Source organism: Chaetura pelagica, unplaced genomic scaffold (assembly GCF_000747805.2).
Source record: "Chaetura pelagica isolate M959 unplaced genomic scaffold, ChaPel_1.0 scaffold642, whole genome shotgun sequence".
Classification (NCBI taxonomy): Eukaryota; Metazoa; Chordata; class Aves; order Apodiformes; family Apodidae; genus Chaetura; species Chaetura pelagica.
The window spans coordinates 357,446-376,048 of record NW_009952704.1 but is presented as its reverse complement, the minus strand read 5'-3'; the positions used below and the strand labels follow the sequence as shown (position 1 = coordinate 376,048).

At 39.3% G+C, this 18,603-nt stretch overlaps 1 protein-coding gene across 1 annotated transcript in view; it reads left to right on the top strand.

The window, feature by feature from the left end:
- TRAK1 (trafficking protein, kinesin binding 1) overlaps positions 1–18,603 on the top strand; it is a 40,005-nt gene that overhangs the window by 11,443 nt on the left and 9,959 nt on the right. Inside the window, exons 2-8 of the mRNA XM_009994095.1 lie at positions 5,210–5,286; positions 8,336–8,452; positions 13,675–13,775; positions 14,584–14,692; positions 16,293–16,371; positions 16,797–16,927; positions 17,452–17,526. Coding sequence (XP_009992397.1) covers positions 5,210–5,286; positions 8,336–8,452; positions 13,675–13,775; positions 14,584–14,692; positions 16,293–16,371; positions 16,797–16,927; positions 17,452–17,526 — 689 coding nt within the window. The remainder of the gene's footprint in view (positions 1–5,209; positions 5,287–8,335; positions 8,453–13,674; positions 13,776–14,583; positions 14,693–16,292; positions 16,372–16,796; positions 16,928–17,451; positions 17,527–18,603) is intronic.

Sequence of the window (18,603 nt, the reverse complement as noted above, 5' to 3'; positions counted from 1 at the left end):
TGGCTTCTGGAAGGACCAGCCTGCCTGGGTAGTGTGGGGGAGGCTGGAGGAACTGCTGGCGTGTGATGTTAACATTTGGACTTCTGGGAAGTCGTGCCTCAGAAGCACATTTTTCAGGCTCATGTGGAAGTAGCCTCTCAGCATTTTTAAGCTCTTTAGATGAACATGTTCTCTCTAGGCTGTCTCAAATGTGACAACATGAAGCCTCTGCCCCAGTTAGTAGGAGAAGCTAACATGTTTACCTTTAAACATATGAAGTCTTTCTGGTTTGGGTCAGTAATAAAGCTGATGGCACATTTTAGGCATAGTTTTCCTGAGTCGATTTGAAAAGGCATATAGGTAATGTATCAGAGTTCCAGAATTCCTCACGTGCTTGGCTCAAGCCGATGCAGTGCTTGCAGTAACCAGTGCCAGACTACAACTTTTGATGGCTTTAGAACCAAGGCTGTGATTTCTAGCAAGTGCTTTATCCTTGGATTGGGAAAATAGCTTTTCAGAAATTAAACCAACATGAGCTGAGTAGGCCGAGTCTCCCAGGGTTTCTGATTGCTAATGTTTGCCAAGTGGTATCTGGCAGTAAGGAACACGACTGGTCAGTCAGTGATAGTACGTCTGTTCTGTACATCTCCAAGCACAACATTTAGAATGAGAAGAATTTGTCATTGTATCCTGTTTTTGGAGATAGCCCTGGGCAGAGAGGAGGGAGACAGAAGCTATTCATGAGGCAGGACTTCTCATGACTGATTAAGAATATAGTAGGCCTTGCCATAGGTAAAGGGTTTAGGTAGGGAACTGTTATGAAATAAAGCTGTAAGTTTGTCCCCTGCTGCCACCTTGACAATAAGAAACATCAGTATTAAAGTTGCTAGAGATCTGTGCTCCCTGAACAGTGCTCCCTTATCCTCACGTAGTTTCTGTGGAAATAAATTTTGGTAGTAGGGAAATCCCCATGCACTAGGACCTTCCCTGTTAGACTAGAATTATACAGGTCAGGATTTTCTGCCTAAAAAGTGAAACTTAACTGAACTGTCTTATCCCCATCCGTTTCCCAGTAGTTGGAAATGAGAAGAGAAGCACTGGGAGCTGGAATTTCTTCTTCAGCAGTGGCTGCTCTCTTTTAGTTCTTTGATTTATCCCTGATTGATAGGTCTCAAAAACGAAAAGGGACTGTGCCCCAAGGAGGGGTGCAGGGAGCAGGGGCTGAGGACACCTGTGGCTGCTGGCTCCTGTGATTTTTATTTTTTTCTTCTTTTTTAATTCCATCTGAATCCTCTGTTTTGTGGGTGAGTGGTGGCTCATTGCAGCAGCTCCCAGTGGTATTCTTGATCTCCTTCGCTTCTGTGACTTCTTGTTGCTGGAAGCATACTTTTCCTCTAAGCAGCATGCTAGATGGCTGTGTGACTTTCAGGAAGCAATACAGGGAGGTTCATACTTTCTTCCCTTCTCCCTGAGCATCTTCAGCTTGGCAGTAAGTGCTTTAGTCAATGGGAGCTCAGAGCTGGAAAGAGGCTTCCAGTCATATGCTGCATTAAATAGATTATGAGAAATAAGTGCAGAGTACATCCTTTCTGTACTCACATTGAGAAACACAGGAATGTGGGTACCTGTAAATTTGCAAGTTTTAAGAGGGTGTGAAAATGATACTTGGTACTTGAAAGCAGAGGAAATACTTGATCTGTGTAGCATTTGTCCATTTGTGTGTTTGACTTAAAAAAGCCAAATACTTTGAACTGCAAATATGTCCCCAGTAGCATGTATTTACTGCTGTCATGGCAATGTGATAGAATCTTTCTCTGTTCCTGATTTGGATCAGAAACACTCATTTCAAAGCTGTTACCAAAATGCATTTTCTAACTGTTCCTGAATTCTAGGATTCCTCTGCTTGCTACAGATGTATTTTTTTTTTTTAAGTTTTATATATATCCTCCATAGACTGAGAAGTGCAAAGTGTATTTTGATTTGGATGTTTGCATGCATGCATGCATTTAGACACTGTGCTTTCTATCACCCTCAAGCAAAAATACTACTGATTTTCAAGTGAGCAAAAGAGGTCAATAACTGTAGGTCTTGTTTTGCAGAGTGTTGTCCTTCATTTGCTCTTGTTTTGTCTTTATGGTTGCATTATCAGGCTCTTGTACTCATCAGAAACTCCAGCATGCTGGAAACCTACTCTGCGGAATCCACATGTTTTGTGGAGTTCTTGGGTTTCGGTCTGATTTTTAGGTTTTGGTTTGGTTTTGTGTGTCTCCCCCTGCCCCACCACCCCTTCACTGATCAGAGCTCAAAATTATTATTCAGTATGGTGTCTTTTTCACTTGTTAGTCTTTTTGGACACCAGGGAAATAAAAATCACTGCACTAACAATTGGCAAATGGTATCTTGTAATCTGTGGAGAGTAACTAACTAGATACTTAGATGCTGTTTTGAGTTTTTAAATACTTCTGGTGAATTGCTTTCTCTGTCCTCACTTTTCACGTTCTCTTCCCTGCAAGCCTTGTTTTCTGAGGGATGGAGAGCAACGCCTCTTGGAAGTTTGCCCTCCTTCCAAAAGGAAAACCTTCCTTTTAGTGCATTGCTTTGTAATTCCACTGTGTTCCATGTTGAGTGCTGATAGGAGGTGGTTGGCTGGCCAAGGGATGTTGTTATATGCAGTTTTCACTTGGACATTGAAGGGGATACATATAATTTCTGCTTTGAAACCCTTCCACGCTGGCAGAATAGTATATGAAGACCTCTGTTGCAACTGTGACCAATGGAACTTCGGTGGAAGTTTTGAGATATAAAAGCTATTGGTGAGCAGGTCACTACATCTTTGCTAGTCATAAGGCTGTTGTAATAATGCTATGGCATTAACCTGCCACGTTAAAGATTAAAAGGCAAGTTCTGAACCAACGGCCGAGTGAGCAGCCACATGGAGCAACTTTATCACTGTTTCTCCGGCTGAATGACTTTATTATGACTGTGGGAGTACTGTCCTGTTATCGTGTTGGATGTTAGGAAGGTTATATATTCATCTGAATTGGGATGATGTGAGGTTGCCATCATCATAATCATAATCAGTGGTGATTATTAGTGCTAGGTACGGAGTTAAACTTAGCTTGCTAATAACAATCTCAAGCATTATTTTATAGTAGCAAGGGAATGTTGTAACCAAGGGAACAATTTAGTGTACACTTGTTTTGGAAAATAAACTGCTGGCATCAGGGTTTCTGATAGACATTTTATTGCATGACTTATGAACTTACTTTGTTTAAATTTTTTTATATATGGCACTGTCTATTCTTATGTTGTGAGTAGTCCTCTGGATGTGACACCATCTGTCTTTATGTGAAGTTTTGATGGAAATCTATTTAGTCCCTTTGTTTTCTGTAGCTGATATTATTTGCAAGTTACTTCATTTTTATTTTTTTTTCCTGTGGAATCCTGATTAGTCTAGTTTAGGCTAATACAGCTTGTATTTTACCAATGCAGTGTATTTTTGCATGTGCTTTATAGTGCTGTGTGCTATTTTGAAGCATAAACTTTTTACTCTTACCACTTTCAGACTTAATTATTTGGATAAGTGAAATTATCTTTTTAATATTTTTGAATGGCATTCTCTTCAGTTCACTGGCATTGCCTATGTAAATGTTTTTAAGATTTGATCCTCAAAAATAGAATAATAGAATTCATTGGGTTGGAAGGGACCTTTAAATGTCATCTAGTCCAACCCCCCTTCAGTGCGCAGAGACCTTTTTAACTAGATCAGGTTCCTCAGAGCTGCATCAAGCCTGACCCTGAATGTCTCCAGGGATGGGGCCTCCACAGCCTCACTGGGCAACCTGTTCCAGTGTTTCACCGCCCTCATAGTAAAGAACTTCTTCCTAATGTCTTAAATAGGATTTAAGAAACAGAAAAACAAACAGAAACAAATTGTACTGCTTGCTGTAATTTAAGCAACTTCCTGATATTCAGGTGTGGAACCCTCCAACGTTTACCTATGTACTGTTGTGCTTGATATATTACTACTGTGCCCTAGTGGTAATCAACTATCTATTTATGTATACGTAGACTGTATATTTATAAATTGGGGTAGTATTGTTTCCTTAGGGTGATTGACTGTTTCCTGGTAATGTTACTGTGGTATTGTTTAAATCTTATTAGGCCTTATCTGTCTCTTCTGTGCCTCCCTCCCCCCTCCTTAATGTGCCCTAGAGCAACATTAGTCAATCTGTCAGACTGAGCTTTAACTGACATTGTCAAGGGTAAATCCCCTGACAAAACAATTTCTGCTATGGCAGCCTGATAACCAGTAGTCTGTATGTTCAACTTAACTTCATTTTTTTTCCAGAATTACAGGGTTTCAGAAGTATGTATAGCTGGGGGGGGCGGGGAGGGGGAGGGGAGCAGAAGAGAGAGAGAGGATATAAGGGTAGAGCAGAAGAGCAGAAAGTGCTGTTGTTTCCTCTGATTAGTGGTGGATTTTTAGAAAGCTTGCAGGCTTCTAGATAAGTCAGTGTAGCTTCTCAAAAGATCACCTGTGTTGTAGTAGACAAAACTTCCGCATACTTTCTTCAGTCTAAAAAAACTCCTGGTTCCACCTTAGTGATTAATCATCTCATCAAGTCTAAGTAAATGTTTTTATGAGTGATACTGTGGACACCATTCTGTGGTCTGGGTATTATAAAAATAGTTTATTATTTTGCTTGCATTTTGTGTTTACTTTGCTGTTTCATACCATAGAACCCAGTTCTTAACTAAATATGACATAATGTCTTTGTGTTCAACAGTGTTACTAACAGTATGGGAGTTGCTTATTCATGGACTAATTCTGCTACACATAATACATTGACTAGATGACACAATAAAATCCTAATTATGTATCTAAGAACATCTGTTTTCACTTCCTTTTGATTTTATTTTTTTTTTTCTAATAAACCCAAGACATTCCTCTTCAGAGGGGAAAGTTTTAACATTGTAAAAGTCTTTGTTCTGCCACTGTCAGAAGAAAGTACTCGTTACAAAAGAGAAACACTGGCATTCTCAGTTCAAGCTTTGTTTATTTATTTATTTATTTAGAGATGTTTTAAAAAACTTTTTTGTATACTTATTCAAAAGTTTACATAAGTAGTTTTAAGATGAGAACTTATGCAGTTCTAAACTCTTTTTAAGGATACTTTCCCCCTAATAATACTACCAATATGAATAATGTTATTTTATTTCCTCACAGTTTTATGTGCTGAAAGAGTGGGCCAGATGACTAAAACATACAATGACATAGATGCTGTTACACGTCTTCTTGAAGAGGCAAGTATTACATCCCATATGCAGTATAAGAAAGTAGTACAGAAATTTCTACAAAAGACTGGTGGTAGACTGCCCTCAAATGAGGAGGAATAAAGGCTCTGAGTGTGTGTACTGTTTGGTAAGGTAAATACTCTTTCTAAGTAAAAGTAATTTGTTTACCTCGGTCCTATGGATTCTTTACTTGTGCTTATTGCTCAGCTGAGACCATTTAACTTCATTTGTCTTGCTCTAGGCCAAATATTTGTCATAACAAATGGGGGTGGGGGAATAATCTTAAAATGACACATTTTCACTGTGCCTGTAAAGCTAATAGTATCAATATTGATAGATTTATTATCTTTTAAAACTAAAAAGGGAAAAAAAGTAATTCACAAATAGACTTGTATTCATAATTGTCATCTCAGATGACTTTCCAGGGAAGCATATAGGCAAAAAATTATAAAATATCTAATACTCCATTTGACTCTAAGCCTTTTCCTCTTTGTCTTTTCTTTGTTTGGTTTGGGATTATATTTTTTTTAATGCTGTTATGTAAATTACTATTACTGTAATACTTGGCACTCAAGAAATGGAAAAAGCAATTGTAAAGCTATAATGCTTATGTTCAATAAATATAATAATAAATTGTTTGACTGATATTAGTTGCATTTCTGCAGTAAGCTTTAGCAATGATTTTCCATGTAATGTTTATGAAGAATTCTTTAGGTGAAAACAGTTATAATTGAATTAGTTCTTGGCTAAATAGAAATAAATCCTTCATATTGAACTTCTTGCTTATTGCAGTAGCAATGCCAAGTGTGGGAATGCTCACATTTCCCACCTGTGCTTGACAAATCTGATGACAGTACAAATTCTTCTATTTGGGCTTTGAGCTGAACTCTTAAACAACTTTTTTTTTAAGTAAAACTGATGCTTTACCTAAAATACTTCTCCTGGAATAATCTGTTAACTTGCAGTAAGTCTGTTACCTGTTTGTGACTTATTCCCTTTGTCTTGTTTGGCTGAACTTTACTTGCATTTGTTTCCATGGCTCCTTCTATTAATGATGCAGTGTTCTGCCAAACTGTTTCCTCCCCTGAGTCCATGAAGCCAAATGACTGTAGATCCAGAAATCACACTCACAGGAGCAATGCTAGAAGGACTTGCCAATCCCATATTGTAAAAGCTTCTGGTGTACTTCCTTATCTGGATGATAACAAAGGAAAAATGGGAGAACATGTAATAAGTGAACCTTTAATAAAAGAAATACTTTCAGTAAAGTTTTTGGCTTACCTGGCCATCATTTCTGATTGAGTCACTCTGTTCCTAGGAAGACATGCACTTAAAGCTCTTTTCTCTGTTCTGCAAACAATATTTATCACAAGAGATTACATCTGTTTGCAGAAACTAGGGTGTAACTCCTACTTCCTTCACACACACAAGTGAAAAACAAAGCCCCAAAGCTACCCTTTGTCTGGCCTTCCTATTGGAAAACTTCAAATGACCATATTACAAAGTTGGCACAGAGAAAGGGGCAGCATTTTGGAGGAAAGACAAGAAAGAGAATATCTCAAAACATCATGTATGCAGATGTTTTGAAAACGTGTACATGTTGGCCTGAAATGAAGCAAAGTGAGTGACAACAGGCCTGCCTAGGTATGTGGTAAGAATAGGAGCAGATTCCTCTCTGAACCTATTTTCTCATCCCTTTCCAATAATGGAGTAAGTATGTCTGGCTTCTGTATTTTCTTAAATATTGCTGTAATAAATTAGTTCCTTAATACTGTGAATAAGAGGCCTGACCCTAAAATGAGATTTAGGTTTGAATTGCTAAAAATTGTGTAGGAAATCTAGGGAGGTTAATTAAAGAGCCTGAAATACACTTAAATTCCTCAACATTGAGGTTAGGAACCTTGCTGCTGTATATATAGCTTTTCTTCTGTAGACTCAAAGCTGCAGCAATGTAGTTTGTTCAGCTTTATATTTATGAGGTGAGCAAAGTACAGAACAGTAAGTTGGCTCGACATATAACCCAAAACATCTTTTTGATAAGTTTGTGGGGCCTATTGTTCTGAAAGATTGTACATAAGATTATAGAAAGATTTTATGGCTAGATCATGCCAGTAGCTTTAGATGCAAATATAAGCCTGACCTTCAGAAACCATTTGGAAAATGCTATTTGTCGATACAGTGATCAGTAACTTTTTTTTTTTTTTTTACTGATTATTACATAACTTCCTTTTTTTCCACTACAGAAGCCTCTTTATTCAAATTCATTGTCTTCAAACCCAAATGATCAGTAGCAGTTGAATAAGAAAATTATAGATAGAAATGCTTAATGGACAAAGCAGTCTTATGCATTTTATCGTGCTCCCATGTGTATTATAACCCCGTATCTCACCTTTGCAGAAGCTGAGACATGTATAGGAACAGGTAATCAATAGGATAAGTTTCCAGTTTTTATTGTTTAGTGTGGTGAACCATCTAGACAGGTTATTTCCAATTCTATGCATGTAAAGGAGGGGAAAGAAAGTACACAAAGAATATAGGAGCTGAACACTCATTGTGGGGGAATCTGCTTACTCTCCTGTACAGCTTACTAACTTGTTTCAAGGTGGAGCAAGTGGAAAAAGAAGAATGCTTTGAAATACTTAAGTTCTTTGCTGTTTTTACTGTGCTTCTGAATTCTTTAAAATGTAACCTCTAAAACTCTGCAAATGGTATAACAAGATGATGGAATAGTTTCCCTTGGTAGAGTGTCAAACAAAGCTGTAGTAGAGAACCAAATCTGGGTTCACTTACATTGTTTTACTGTAGACCTTGAAGCTGTGCTTTCCTGTGTATTTTTCAGTAACTCTGGGTCAGTCGTTTCTGAATAATGTGAATGTAACATAAGCAGAAATAGAAAAGAAAATTAGCAAAAAGCAAAATAAACAAAACCTCACAGAAGAAAAAAGTCTTTTTATTGTTTCAGTACTTTTCCTGCCCTTTCATGACAGTTTAACCCTCCCTCTGATCCTTTGGTGAATAAAAAATTTCAAATTAGCTTTCTTTTCTTAACACTTCACAGAAAGAACGGGACTTAGAATTAGCTGCTCGAATTGGCCAGTCACTGCTGAAGAAGAATAAATCACTGACAGAAAGAAATGAGTTTCTAGAGGAACAAGTAGAACACATCAGGGAAGAGGTAAGATTTTTATGCCTGAGTGGTGGATCTGCAGCGATGGGAGAATTTTCCTTTTAGCTTCACCGTGTCCATTCTTAGTTTTGTTGGGCATCCTGTCCATAGCAGGTCAATTTGTGTTGCAGCAGTTTGGTCAGCCATTTTTATAGCATGTACACTTTTAGAAATGTCATAAAATAGTAATTTGAGCTGTTGGCTCAAATCAGGTGATTCTGAGGGGGAAAAACCCCCACCTCAAGCCACTTAATTTTGCTTTGCCTCAGATTTCATTTTCCTCTGAAACCAGCTGCTCTTTTTGTTTTGAGTGACTAAATCCACTGTTTACCTGTACCTGTTTTGTCTTTGTTCCCCTGTTACATGCATAATTCACCTCTGGTTTGATTATCTCACTAATCACTCTTTTTTTTTTTCTTTCCCTTCTACTTTTTTTTTTGCTGTTCACTCTTCTTATTTCTCCCCTGAATCTTTCTCAAACCTCACTTGTTTCTTCTTCACTAACTGCTGTTTGATTGCTTTTTTGCAAATGCTTTTCTTTTCCTACCTGATTGAATTTTGGCTCTAAGAACACAGCCTTTGAATGCTGGAAGTGTTCCCCTTTGCTTCTCAAACTGAGTATATTTTAGGCATACATGTAAGGTAGATCACTTTGTGTATTTATGGAGATCTCAGGAGTGCATGCTCACTGAGATCATATGCATTCAGCCTTTTCCAGCCTGGGACAACTTCATGGACTTGTTTTAAGCTTCCATTGTTCAGGTGGCTTAGGATAAATTTTAAGTGATGGGCAATTTTTATTCAACGTGCTCTGTATGTATGAACTTGTCCATGTTAGGAACTACTGGGTTATGGTGAGAAGCAAAGGGTTATGGGCTGTGACTTGCTACCTTCTATTGAGATTGCTAAGATCTTACAGCTTCTTGTGATTTTGCTGTATCTCTTTCTAGGAAACTGTGATAGAATCCATTGAAGCGTGGGTCAGTAGCCTGCTGCAGTATGTACATTTGTATGAGTCTGACTGCAGTAATAGTATTTTAGATGTTTGATGAGCATGTTTAGAATGTAATGTCGTGATGCATGTGTTTCTGAATTGGTCAGATCTGCAAAAATATACCTGAAAACTAACATTGTTTCAAGTAGCACTTTCTGTCTTCCATGTGCCATTGACTTTTTAATCAAATATTTGTATAGTTGCTATTTCTTACTGTATTCCTCTGAATGGGGAGCTGGATCCTGTAGGTGCTGGCAGATGCTTGGTGGATGTATCTTAGATGGAACCATGCAGGATGCTTACGAGCTTTTTATCTGTACTGCAAATAACTTTCTAGACTTTGCTGATTCCCTAACTGAGCTGGAGACTAGTCCCTATTCTGGTACAGCAACCTTGGTTTGTGATTCTTGTCCATACATAACTTTGAGCAAGAGGGAGAGAAATGTCCTAGTTGTAGGATGAGTGGGAGAGCAATGAACTGCAGTGGATTAAAAACTTTTTTAAAGGCTGTTAATAAAACTATTTGGGCATGTCAGGTATTGAATTATGTCTGAGATGGGTCGATGAATAAAGCACACATGGAGATGTGAAATAAATGGTCGTGGAGCACACACAGAGAAATGAAATCCTTTGGCATGGCCTACCCTTTCTGGCAATGAAAACTAACTCTCTTGTGTCCTAGAGGAGTGCTGCTGTTTGCTGCCCAAGTCCCAGCATGTGGAAGACCAGCTTATTTGTGGTTCGGTCAATGTGGCATTTGCTAAGCACATGCATACCGACTGGGCAGGGCAGTGAACTGAGACTGCTGTTTGCTGCCCAAGTCCCAGCATGTGGCAGACCAGCTTATTTGTGCTTCGGTCAATGTGGCATTTGCTAGGCACATGCATACTGACTGGGCAGGGCAGTGAACTGAGGCCATATATCCTGAATAGAAGGATTGATTGAGGAAGGTGCAGGACAGGCATGGGCTGCCTCTGCCAGGTCTATTTTTATGTAAAGGGACTCAGGAGCAAAATTAGGAAAAGGGCTACCAGAAAAGCTTCTTACCGGGTGGCTTGATATGTTGGGCCATATGTTCAATCAACACCCATCTTTCACACTGTCATTTTGATTCCTTCAGAAATGGATGCTTTTGAGGCAGAGCTCATCAGGCTTTAAAGTCATGACACTTTTTTATGTTGATCTTTCTTTAGTAGGTTTCAGATCTCATTAATGCTGAATTGTGAATGTTTGGGTAAAATGGTTACTAATACAACTGTCTCTAAGTGAATCTTCCAAAGCAATGGAGTGAATTAAAAGCCTGAACAGATAAAGCAGGCATGGTAACAACTCGTGGGTCTTGTCTCTTGTGGGCAACAGCCCCTATTGCTTGGAAGCAATAGGTTGTGCAGAGGTAGGGTGGTAGTGTTTGCTCTGAAGTGTTTACATTGCAGTGGCTTGCAAAAACATTGAAGAGGTCCCCCTTTATATTCATAAAACAATTCCTGTCTTTTGCATTGTGGAAATGTGTACTGGATCTGGCTGGGATGGAGCCAGTATTCTTCATGGCAGCATGTATGATGCTATGTTTTGGATTTGTGACTGAAACAGTGTTGGTAACAACCAGTGTTCTGTCTATTGCCGAGTTGTAGTTGCGCAGCATCAAGGCTCTCCTTTGTTCCAGTGTGCCCCCCATCTGTGCAAGATTTTGGGAGGGTGCAGAGCTGAGACAGCTGACCTGAACTGACCCAAGAGATATGCTGTAGCTTATGTTATGCTCAACAATAAAAGCTCATGGAAGGGAGGAAGAAGGTGGAACATCCGTGGTTATGGTGTTTTGTCTTCAGAAGTAACTGTTACATGTGCTTGGGTTCTGCTTTCCACTAAGTAGCTAAACATCTGCCTACTGATAGAAATAATTCCTTATTGGTGCTATTCTTACAAAAGGTTACCCTTTCCAGCTGCTCACCCTCCTTTGGAAAACTGGAATGCTTGGAAATAGGAGTAAAAATAGTTTCCTCAGTCTTTTGAATTCATAGAGAAAAAAGTGTAGCAATAGCTGAGATGATCTAGTGCCCACCTACTGACAGTATCTGCATCTTTGCTACCTAAAGAAGCTGAGCCATGATGTGCTATGGAGGGAAGTAAATAGTTGGGTTTGGCTCAGTTTTTTAGCTCTTCCAGAGATGAGGGAATTGAACTTCCCAGAAGTAATGCACGGATTTCGTTTCATGGTTTTCTGAAACATGTTGGTTGGGGTTTTTTGCCTCTTGCATTTGAGAACCAGTGTCTGTGAGGACTTGGTGCCTTAGCACTTCTGATTGTACACAATAACCTTAGTGTCAAGGTTTAGTGCTGGGCCAGCAATTAACTGAATGACAGATGCTCTCTATTAACCCCTCGCTCTTTCCAGAAAGGGAAGAGGAAGAAATAGAAACTGATAGGTTGCAAACTAAACTATACAGCTTTAATAAAATAATAATGATGAAAAAGAAAATAATGAAATTACATACAAAACCACTGTCATGCTGCTGCCATCACCAATAATGCTCACATACCACCAGGGCTGCAGGGCCTGCATTACTGCAGCCAGCAGCAGACAGGAGCTGGAGGCAGGAACACACGGATCCAGGAATATACGGATCAGGATCAAAGGCAGACAAATCAGCCGGGTCCTCCCAGATCACTGGCTGTGGACAAAAAGAGTTTGATCCTCATGATCCCTCAGCTTTATATTAAACGTGACAGGTATGGGATGGAATCCTTCATTTGCTCAGTTTGTCCCATCTGCTCCTTCCTGCAAAAGGGTCACAGGTGTGACCACTTTTTCTCCCTTTGGTTTCTGAAGCATAAGAAATGTAACAGAATCAAGCAGTGGCCTTTGTTTCTACAGGAATGATTATAAAGAAGAGTCTGCCAACCATTCTCCAGCAATAACTATACACGTTGAGCATTATCAGTCCTAGAGGCAGACACTGACTGGAAAACCTGCTGTTAATTTCAGGAAGTGCAGTCACTTAGAAGAGACTTGGACTGAAAAGTAAAATTGCTAAAAAGATGGGTTCTGTCCTGACTCAAACCAGGACACTTAGTAAAGTAAATGACCTTGTTTGCTTTAACATTCTGCACAGTTTAAGTGCTTTATTGCATTGAGTTTGCTTTTTGTTTGATGAAAATGCAGCTTAAATCTATTCTATTGATAGTCTCTGGATTTTTTGCCAGTAACAACTACAAATATAAATATGCCTTCAATACAAAATGTAGAAGTCTAATAAAAACAAATGTTCTCAGCACTTTGTGCATTGCGAAGTGAAAACTGAGGGACAAGCCTTGCAATGGTAGTGGAAGGGAACAGATCTGTCTGATCAGTTATGCTATTTATAGTCATGCAAGCAAAATAAAAATTAATCTTTTGCTATTGAGGTCTTAAATTGCATCTGTAAAGTGGTGTAAGTGCTGTGGTGTGATTTGGCTTTTAATCCTTTTCTTGGAGAATCACAATATGAATTAACCAAGGTTAGGTTTGTGGAGCTTACAATTACAGGTTATCTTAACCACCCAGTTTCGATGTATTGTTCCTTTCTGATACGTATATGTGTGATGTCTGGGACTCCCAGGTACTGCTTCACTGGACTCATGGTTTCTGTGTCATCAAAAATTCAAACTACACCCAGAAACTGACTGCCCCCTCTACCATTGCAGCAACCTTGAAATGGCAGCCTGCCACTGTGTGGTAGTGTTCTGCAGTTTAACAGGCAACTTACTAAACAAGCACTTTAGTAATTCTGTCTAAAGTCTCTTGGAGAGGAAGAAATGCCTGTATCTATGGTCTGCAGCTTCTGTATCCAAGCTAGATGGTGGCAGTCATCATATAAAATGGATAAGAAACTGATGTTGTCTTGATTGTGCCATATTGATTTCTTGCACTGTGATTGTAATATATACATTTCTGTGGATATGAATCTAGACTAATGCAATAGCGAATCAGAATTGCTCATCTTAGACATGTTTCTCTTTCACCTTCTGTAGTAGTGGTGGATCATGGCATTTTTTAACTTCTAAGAAACAACATTTTATCTTTTTGTCTGCCTTTCTAAGAAATAAAGGAACTGATTCTGGTCTGGTCCAGTCTTGTCTGCTTGATGTGGTCTTGAGGAATATGCTTGGAGGATGAATAACTAAGTAATTTAAAGTGGGTTTGCTTAAAAATGTGCCTGGGAAAGCAACCTACTGATCTGCATACCCTTTCTTTGCGCAGGTTTCTCAGTTGCGGCATGAGCTCTCCATGAAAGATGAGCTGCTCCAGTTCTATACCAGTGCTGCTGAAGAAAGTGAGCCGGAATCCGTCTGTTCCACCCCGTAAGTTATTGATCTACAACACTGAGCCTTCATCTGGTACTAAGCAGGGGTAGTTTGGACAATTTGATTGTTTTGAAAAGTAGTCAAGTGGTCCCTGTGTCAGCTGGAACTATAAATAGGGCTCTGAATTTGGTGTGTGGCACCAGCTGGAAGGATTTGCACTGGACCAGCTGGCTATAGTTGTGCCAACAGGAGTCAGGGTAGGAAAGTATATAGGGAAGCTGCTGATGCAGCACTGTGATTTTCACAGGAACTAGGTCACTGAGATGATGAGGCAGACACGGGTCCCACTTGCGGTACCGCACTACACCATGTAGCTTTGCACAGTGTGCTGGAATGTGCTACTTGTGTGACCTTTGTGCTTGAAGGACCTGAGGACAGTGTGAAAAGCTCAGAGCAGAGGCAAGGAAATGCAGCATGGCTTACAGCGTGGTTCCAGGCAATTAGCTGGCCGAACAGCATTGCAGGCTCTGAGGGGCTCTCTGCCCTTGCCTGCAAAATTACTGCTGCATTCTGGTGAAGCGTGTCCAGCATTAATCAGGAAGCTGTTGGGTTGAGCCCTGTATTAAGGTGGTTTGATTTCTCATGGGTTTGGCTGAATAACTTTTCCATGGGAAGTGTGGGGAATAATAAATAAGTACCTTTTAAAAATTACTGCACGTGTTTTGCTGTGCAAACATACTGGCATGAAGAAAGCTGTATTGCATTTGGCTCTGACTGGTTTTGGCAGCTCTTTTCAGTCTGTTTCCCTGTAAGATTGGCCATAATACAGGTAAAAATGAGTTGAAACTGTTGTTTTCATTACAAGGCTGAAGAGGAATGAATCTTCTTCCTCCGTCCAGAACTACTTTCATTTGGATTCTCTTCAAAAGAAACTCAAGGACCTCGAAGAGGAGAATGTTGTGCTTAGATCTGAGGTGAAATTGCTCCCTTTGTGTTTTGCTTAATAGAGTTGTTCATTTAAATACCAGAACACAGGTATTGAGAAGTGTAGTAAAATGTGAAAGTCTAATTAAAAGTATGTAATTCCACACGTGACACACATCTCTTTGTAGTTGTTTAATCACCATCCTTTATCCTTCTAAGCTTCTAAAGCTGAAACATGGAAGATACATGAAGCTACATGCAAAGCAGTTTCCTTGCCAAAAGAACGTGCAAGACCATGAGCAGGTTTTGAAGTCCAGAACTGCACTTTGAAACGGGTGTTAAAAGGCTAACCTGGTAGAAGTAGGGGATGTTAGCTGAAGATCTGAAGTTTGCAGGCTGGCATGAACTCTCTGGCACAAATTCAGTGCTTGTCAAAATAAAAATTGCTAGTCTAAATTTGCATGAAATATCTTCAATTTTTGTTTCAAGTCAAGCTGTTAATATTTTAAGTTGAATGTGTTTTTCATGCCTTTCATTTCTGACAATATTGTTTGTTTCACAGACAGTGCTGGCTTTGAAATTTTAATTCCATTTTGTAGTTGAATAACCTGTTAATTATAATCTATGAATTTTCACTGCAACTTTTAAACTTTGGGAGCAAGTTACCATCTTGCAAACAGGTTGCAGAGTGTAGCAGAAGAAATACTTTTGATCTAAGAATGAATGTAGGAAAACAGTATCATTACCATTTTCTACTGCAAGGCCCATTGCGAATGGGTAGTATCACATTTTTGGACAAGAGTGTGTAATGGAGAGTGCAGTACACTTCATTGAGAAATCATGCAAGGAAGGTGAGCAATAGATGGTTTGAGTGTGATGTAGTTGGGGTTAGAATTGAGAAGGCAACTGCATCAGGAGCTGATAGGAGAACCCCATGTACCACTGACTACCCTCCCAGGAATATGCAATGTGTGCCAGAGAGGCACAGGATGGAGCCATATCTGAAACTGTTGAGCTGTGTGGTCTCTCTACAGATGCAGTCTGTGGGTGTCTGTGCATGCTGCCAGCATAGGGAATAGATTAAAGACCCACCAAGGTGGTGCCAGACAGAACCAGCTGCGTGTAGCAATGCTTCTCTTGGTGCTCCTAGAATCACAGCAGAAAAGACAAAGTGGAGAAGGAGGCACTTAGGTTTTATGTGAGATACACAGTTGCAGTGCCAGCACTTTTCAAATACTATCTGAATGGTTTTTAAATACTTGAATATTTAATTCAGTTATTTAAACTAAGCATTTAATTAGTAGAGTGATGATACTTGGCTTTGTTCAGGTGACCAGATCAAGCTCTGCATACTAGTCTTTTGTATGTTAAGGGCTTCTATTTTAAGTACCAAATAGACAGGTGACATCTAGTGGGGATATGGTGATAATGATGGAAGGTTCTCCATGCAATATTGTCTCTACTGAATGTTCATCCATCCCCCTTTTCCCAGAACATGAGGGAGGGCAGGCAAAAACTGTAGTTTCTCACTGTCTTCCTGGAGGAGAGCTTAGAAAAGTTTGTCTTTCTGAAGCAAATGGAAACGCAGCAACAGGCTGGCCAAGAACATAAGTGCTAATGTAGCATATTTGATGTGGATTTCTTGAACAGGCCTGTCAGCTGAAGACTGAAACAATTACTTACGAAGAGAAAGAACAACAGCTTGTCAATGACTGTGTAAAAGAGCTAAGTATGTCCTTACTTCTTTTCCATTCTCATTCAAAATTGTTCTGTAAAAAACCCAAATAGACAACTGAGTCAGATAAGTCAGTCATCTTTCTCAGTGGTACTTATTTCCCCTAAATTGATCATTGTGGTGAGAAAATTTCTGACTGAAATTTCATAGCAAAAAATTCTGGCTGTAAGCTAAATCTTTCTCAGTGTAAAAAAAGTTTTGCATAGAAAAGGTTATTGCTAAGAGAAAGTACAGTCTCCTTTGCCACATGAGCACTTTTTGTCTTTGTTTTCCTGTGTCATATTGCTGTTTTTCAAAAATACTTTGCTTTGCATTGGGGAAGGATTCTGCTGAATCAAGTGATGTTCCGAAAGAACATCTTTCTGCTTACTTTTCTGCTTTTGGGTTTGTAATGTTAATTGTAATCACTTACCTTAAAGGGGATGCAAACATCCAGATTGCCAATATCTCCGAAGAGTTAGCAAAGAAAACCGAAGATGCTGCCCGGCAGCAGGAAGAAATCACTCATCTGCTCTCTCAGATAGTCGATCTGCAGAAAAAGGCAAAAGCTGTAAGGAACCCAGTTGCAAGACTACTGTTATTATTTGCTGCTACTGTAGTTGGAAGAAAAGTTACAGTCCTCTGTATACTAGAGCCTATAGGAAACTTTCCACCCTCCTTATCTGGGTGACCTTGTTTGATGTTTAATATTTAGCATATTTGACTTGGAAGCATCAATTTATTAAAAGATATGTATATGATATACCCAATACAATAGCTAAATTTATTTTAAATATTATATGTGAGTGTCTACACTAAACTTTGACTTTGTTAAGAAAAGAATGTCAGTACAAGTATTTCAGTGGGAACATACTTAGTTTTAGGCTCTTGGAGGATCATTTAGCAGGGTGCTGGGTGTTCTTGTGTTAGCATTTCAAAGTGTTGTTTCAGTGTTTTTAAACTAATGTGTGGACTAACGTTGCTGCAGAGAAGATCTTGAGAAAAATTAGTATTTTCCTACTCACATGTAGTATAGGATACAAACAGCACAGGACAAAACATCATAGTATTTCTAACGTTTCTGGCATGTTTTAGTGTGCAGTTGAAAATGAAGAACTTGTCCAGCATTTGGGAGCAGCTAAAGATGCCCAGAGACAGCTCACAGCAGAGGTGAGTACATTACTTAGTATTCCAATAATTTAGTAGTAGGGCAAGGGCTGTTCACTTTACTGTCAGTGTGTTAGCCTAAGCTGGATCAGAAGTATTAAATAATTTTGCCTGTGTCAACAGAATGAAGGAACAAAACTTCAAAACTTTCTCCTTCCTGTTCTCTTCTCCTTCAACTGGCACACATTTTGAAAAACTGAGGCTCATAGGCTATATATTGGAACCCCTTTAGAGGCTGACTTCTCTAGGCTGGTAGTTTGTCTTCTTTGAATAGTGAGATAATATGGAAGAGTTCATTCTTACTGTATTTGCTCAGCCAATAAACCAAAGACAGTCCAGGATTGCTGGCTGTCTTCTGGGTGCTACCTTCACATGGACGAAACAGAATGAATAAAGCTTGATCCCCTTATCATATGAGTCTTGCATTTGAAATACTTGGTGTTGAAGTTGGGAATGCCCATAGAAACTTCTCCTGCTGATGAGTCTTTCGTATCTGTGGTGCTTCACAGAGACTGAGCTTATGCTTCTCTGTCCCTTTCCTGGAAAAGACATTAACAGAATCTCTCTTTCTAAGCCAAGTAGCTTATTTTTATGAAACTTGTGGCACTGTGGTATTTCAGACTTGCACAGTTTTGCCAAACCTGGCTGAAATAGCTGATGAATTAAAAAACGATGAGGGTATGCAGACATCTATGGACAGGATTACATAAGACATGTTTCCTGAGAAGGTCAAATAAGGCATGGTCCTAGGCTGTTGGAGGTTATATGCATATATATGTATGTAAGTCTTGGTTTTAAAATTCCTAAGTCTGTTGGAACGCTGTGAAATGTCTTGTCCTTTTTCTGTGCTGTTTGCCACTGAGATCATCATGGCAGTAACTGGGCACTATACCTGATCAGACTAAAGATACTTTTTGCTCTGTATCTCCTCAACAGTGGCTTCATGTAGATAGAGGTTAGGAAATTGAGCAAGCTGTTCCTCTCCCCCAGCTTTGCCTGCTACTAGTCCATGTTATTTATTCTTTTCAATTATATACACTCTTTGGAGTTATTTTCCGTTAAACTGGGACATTCTTCCCT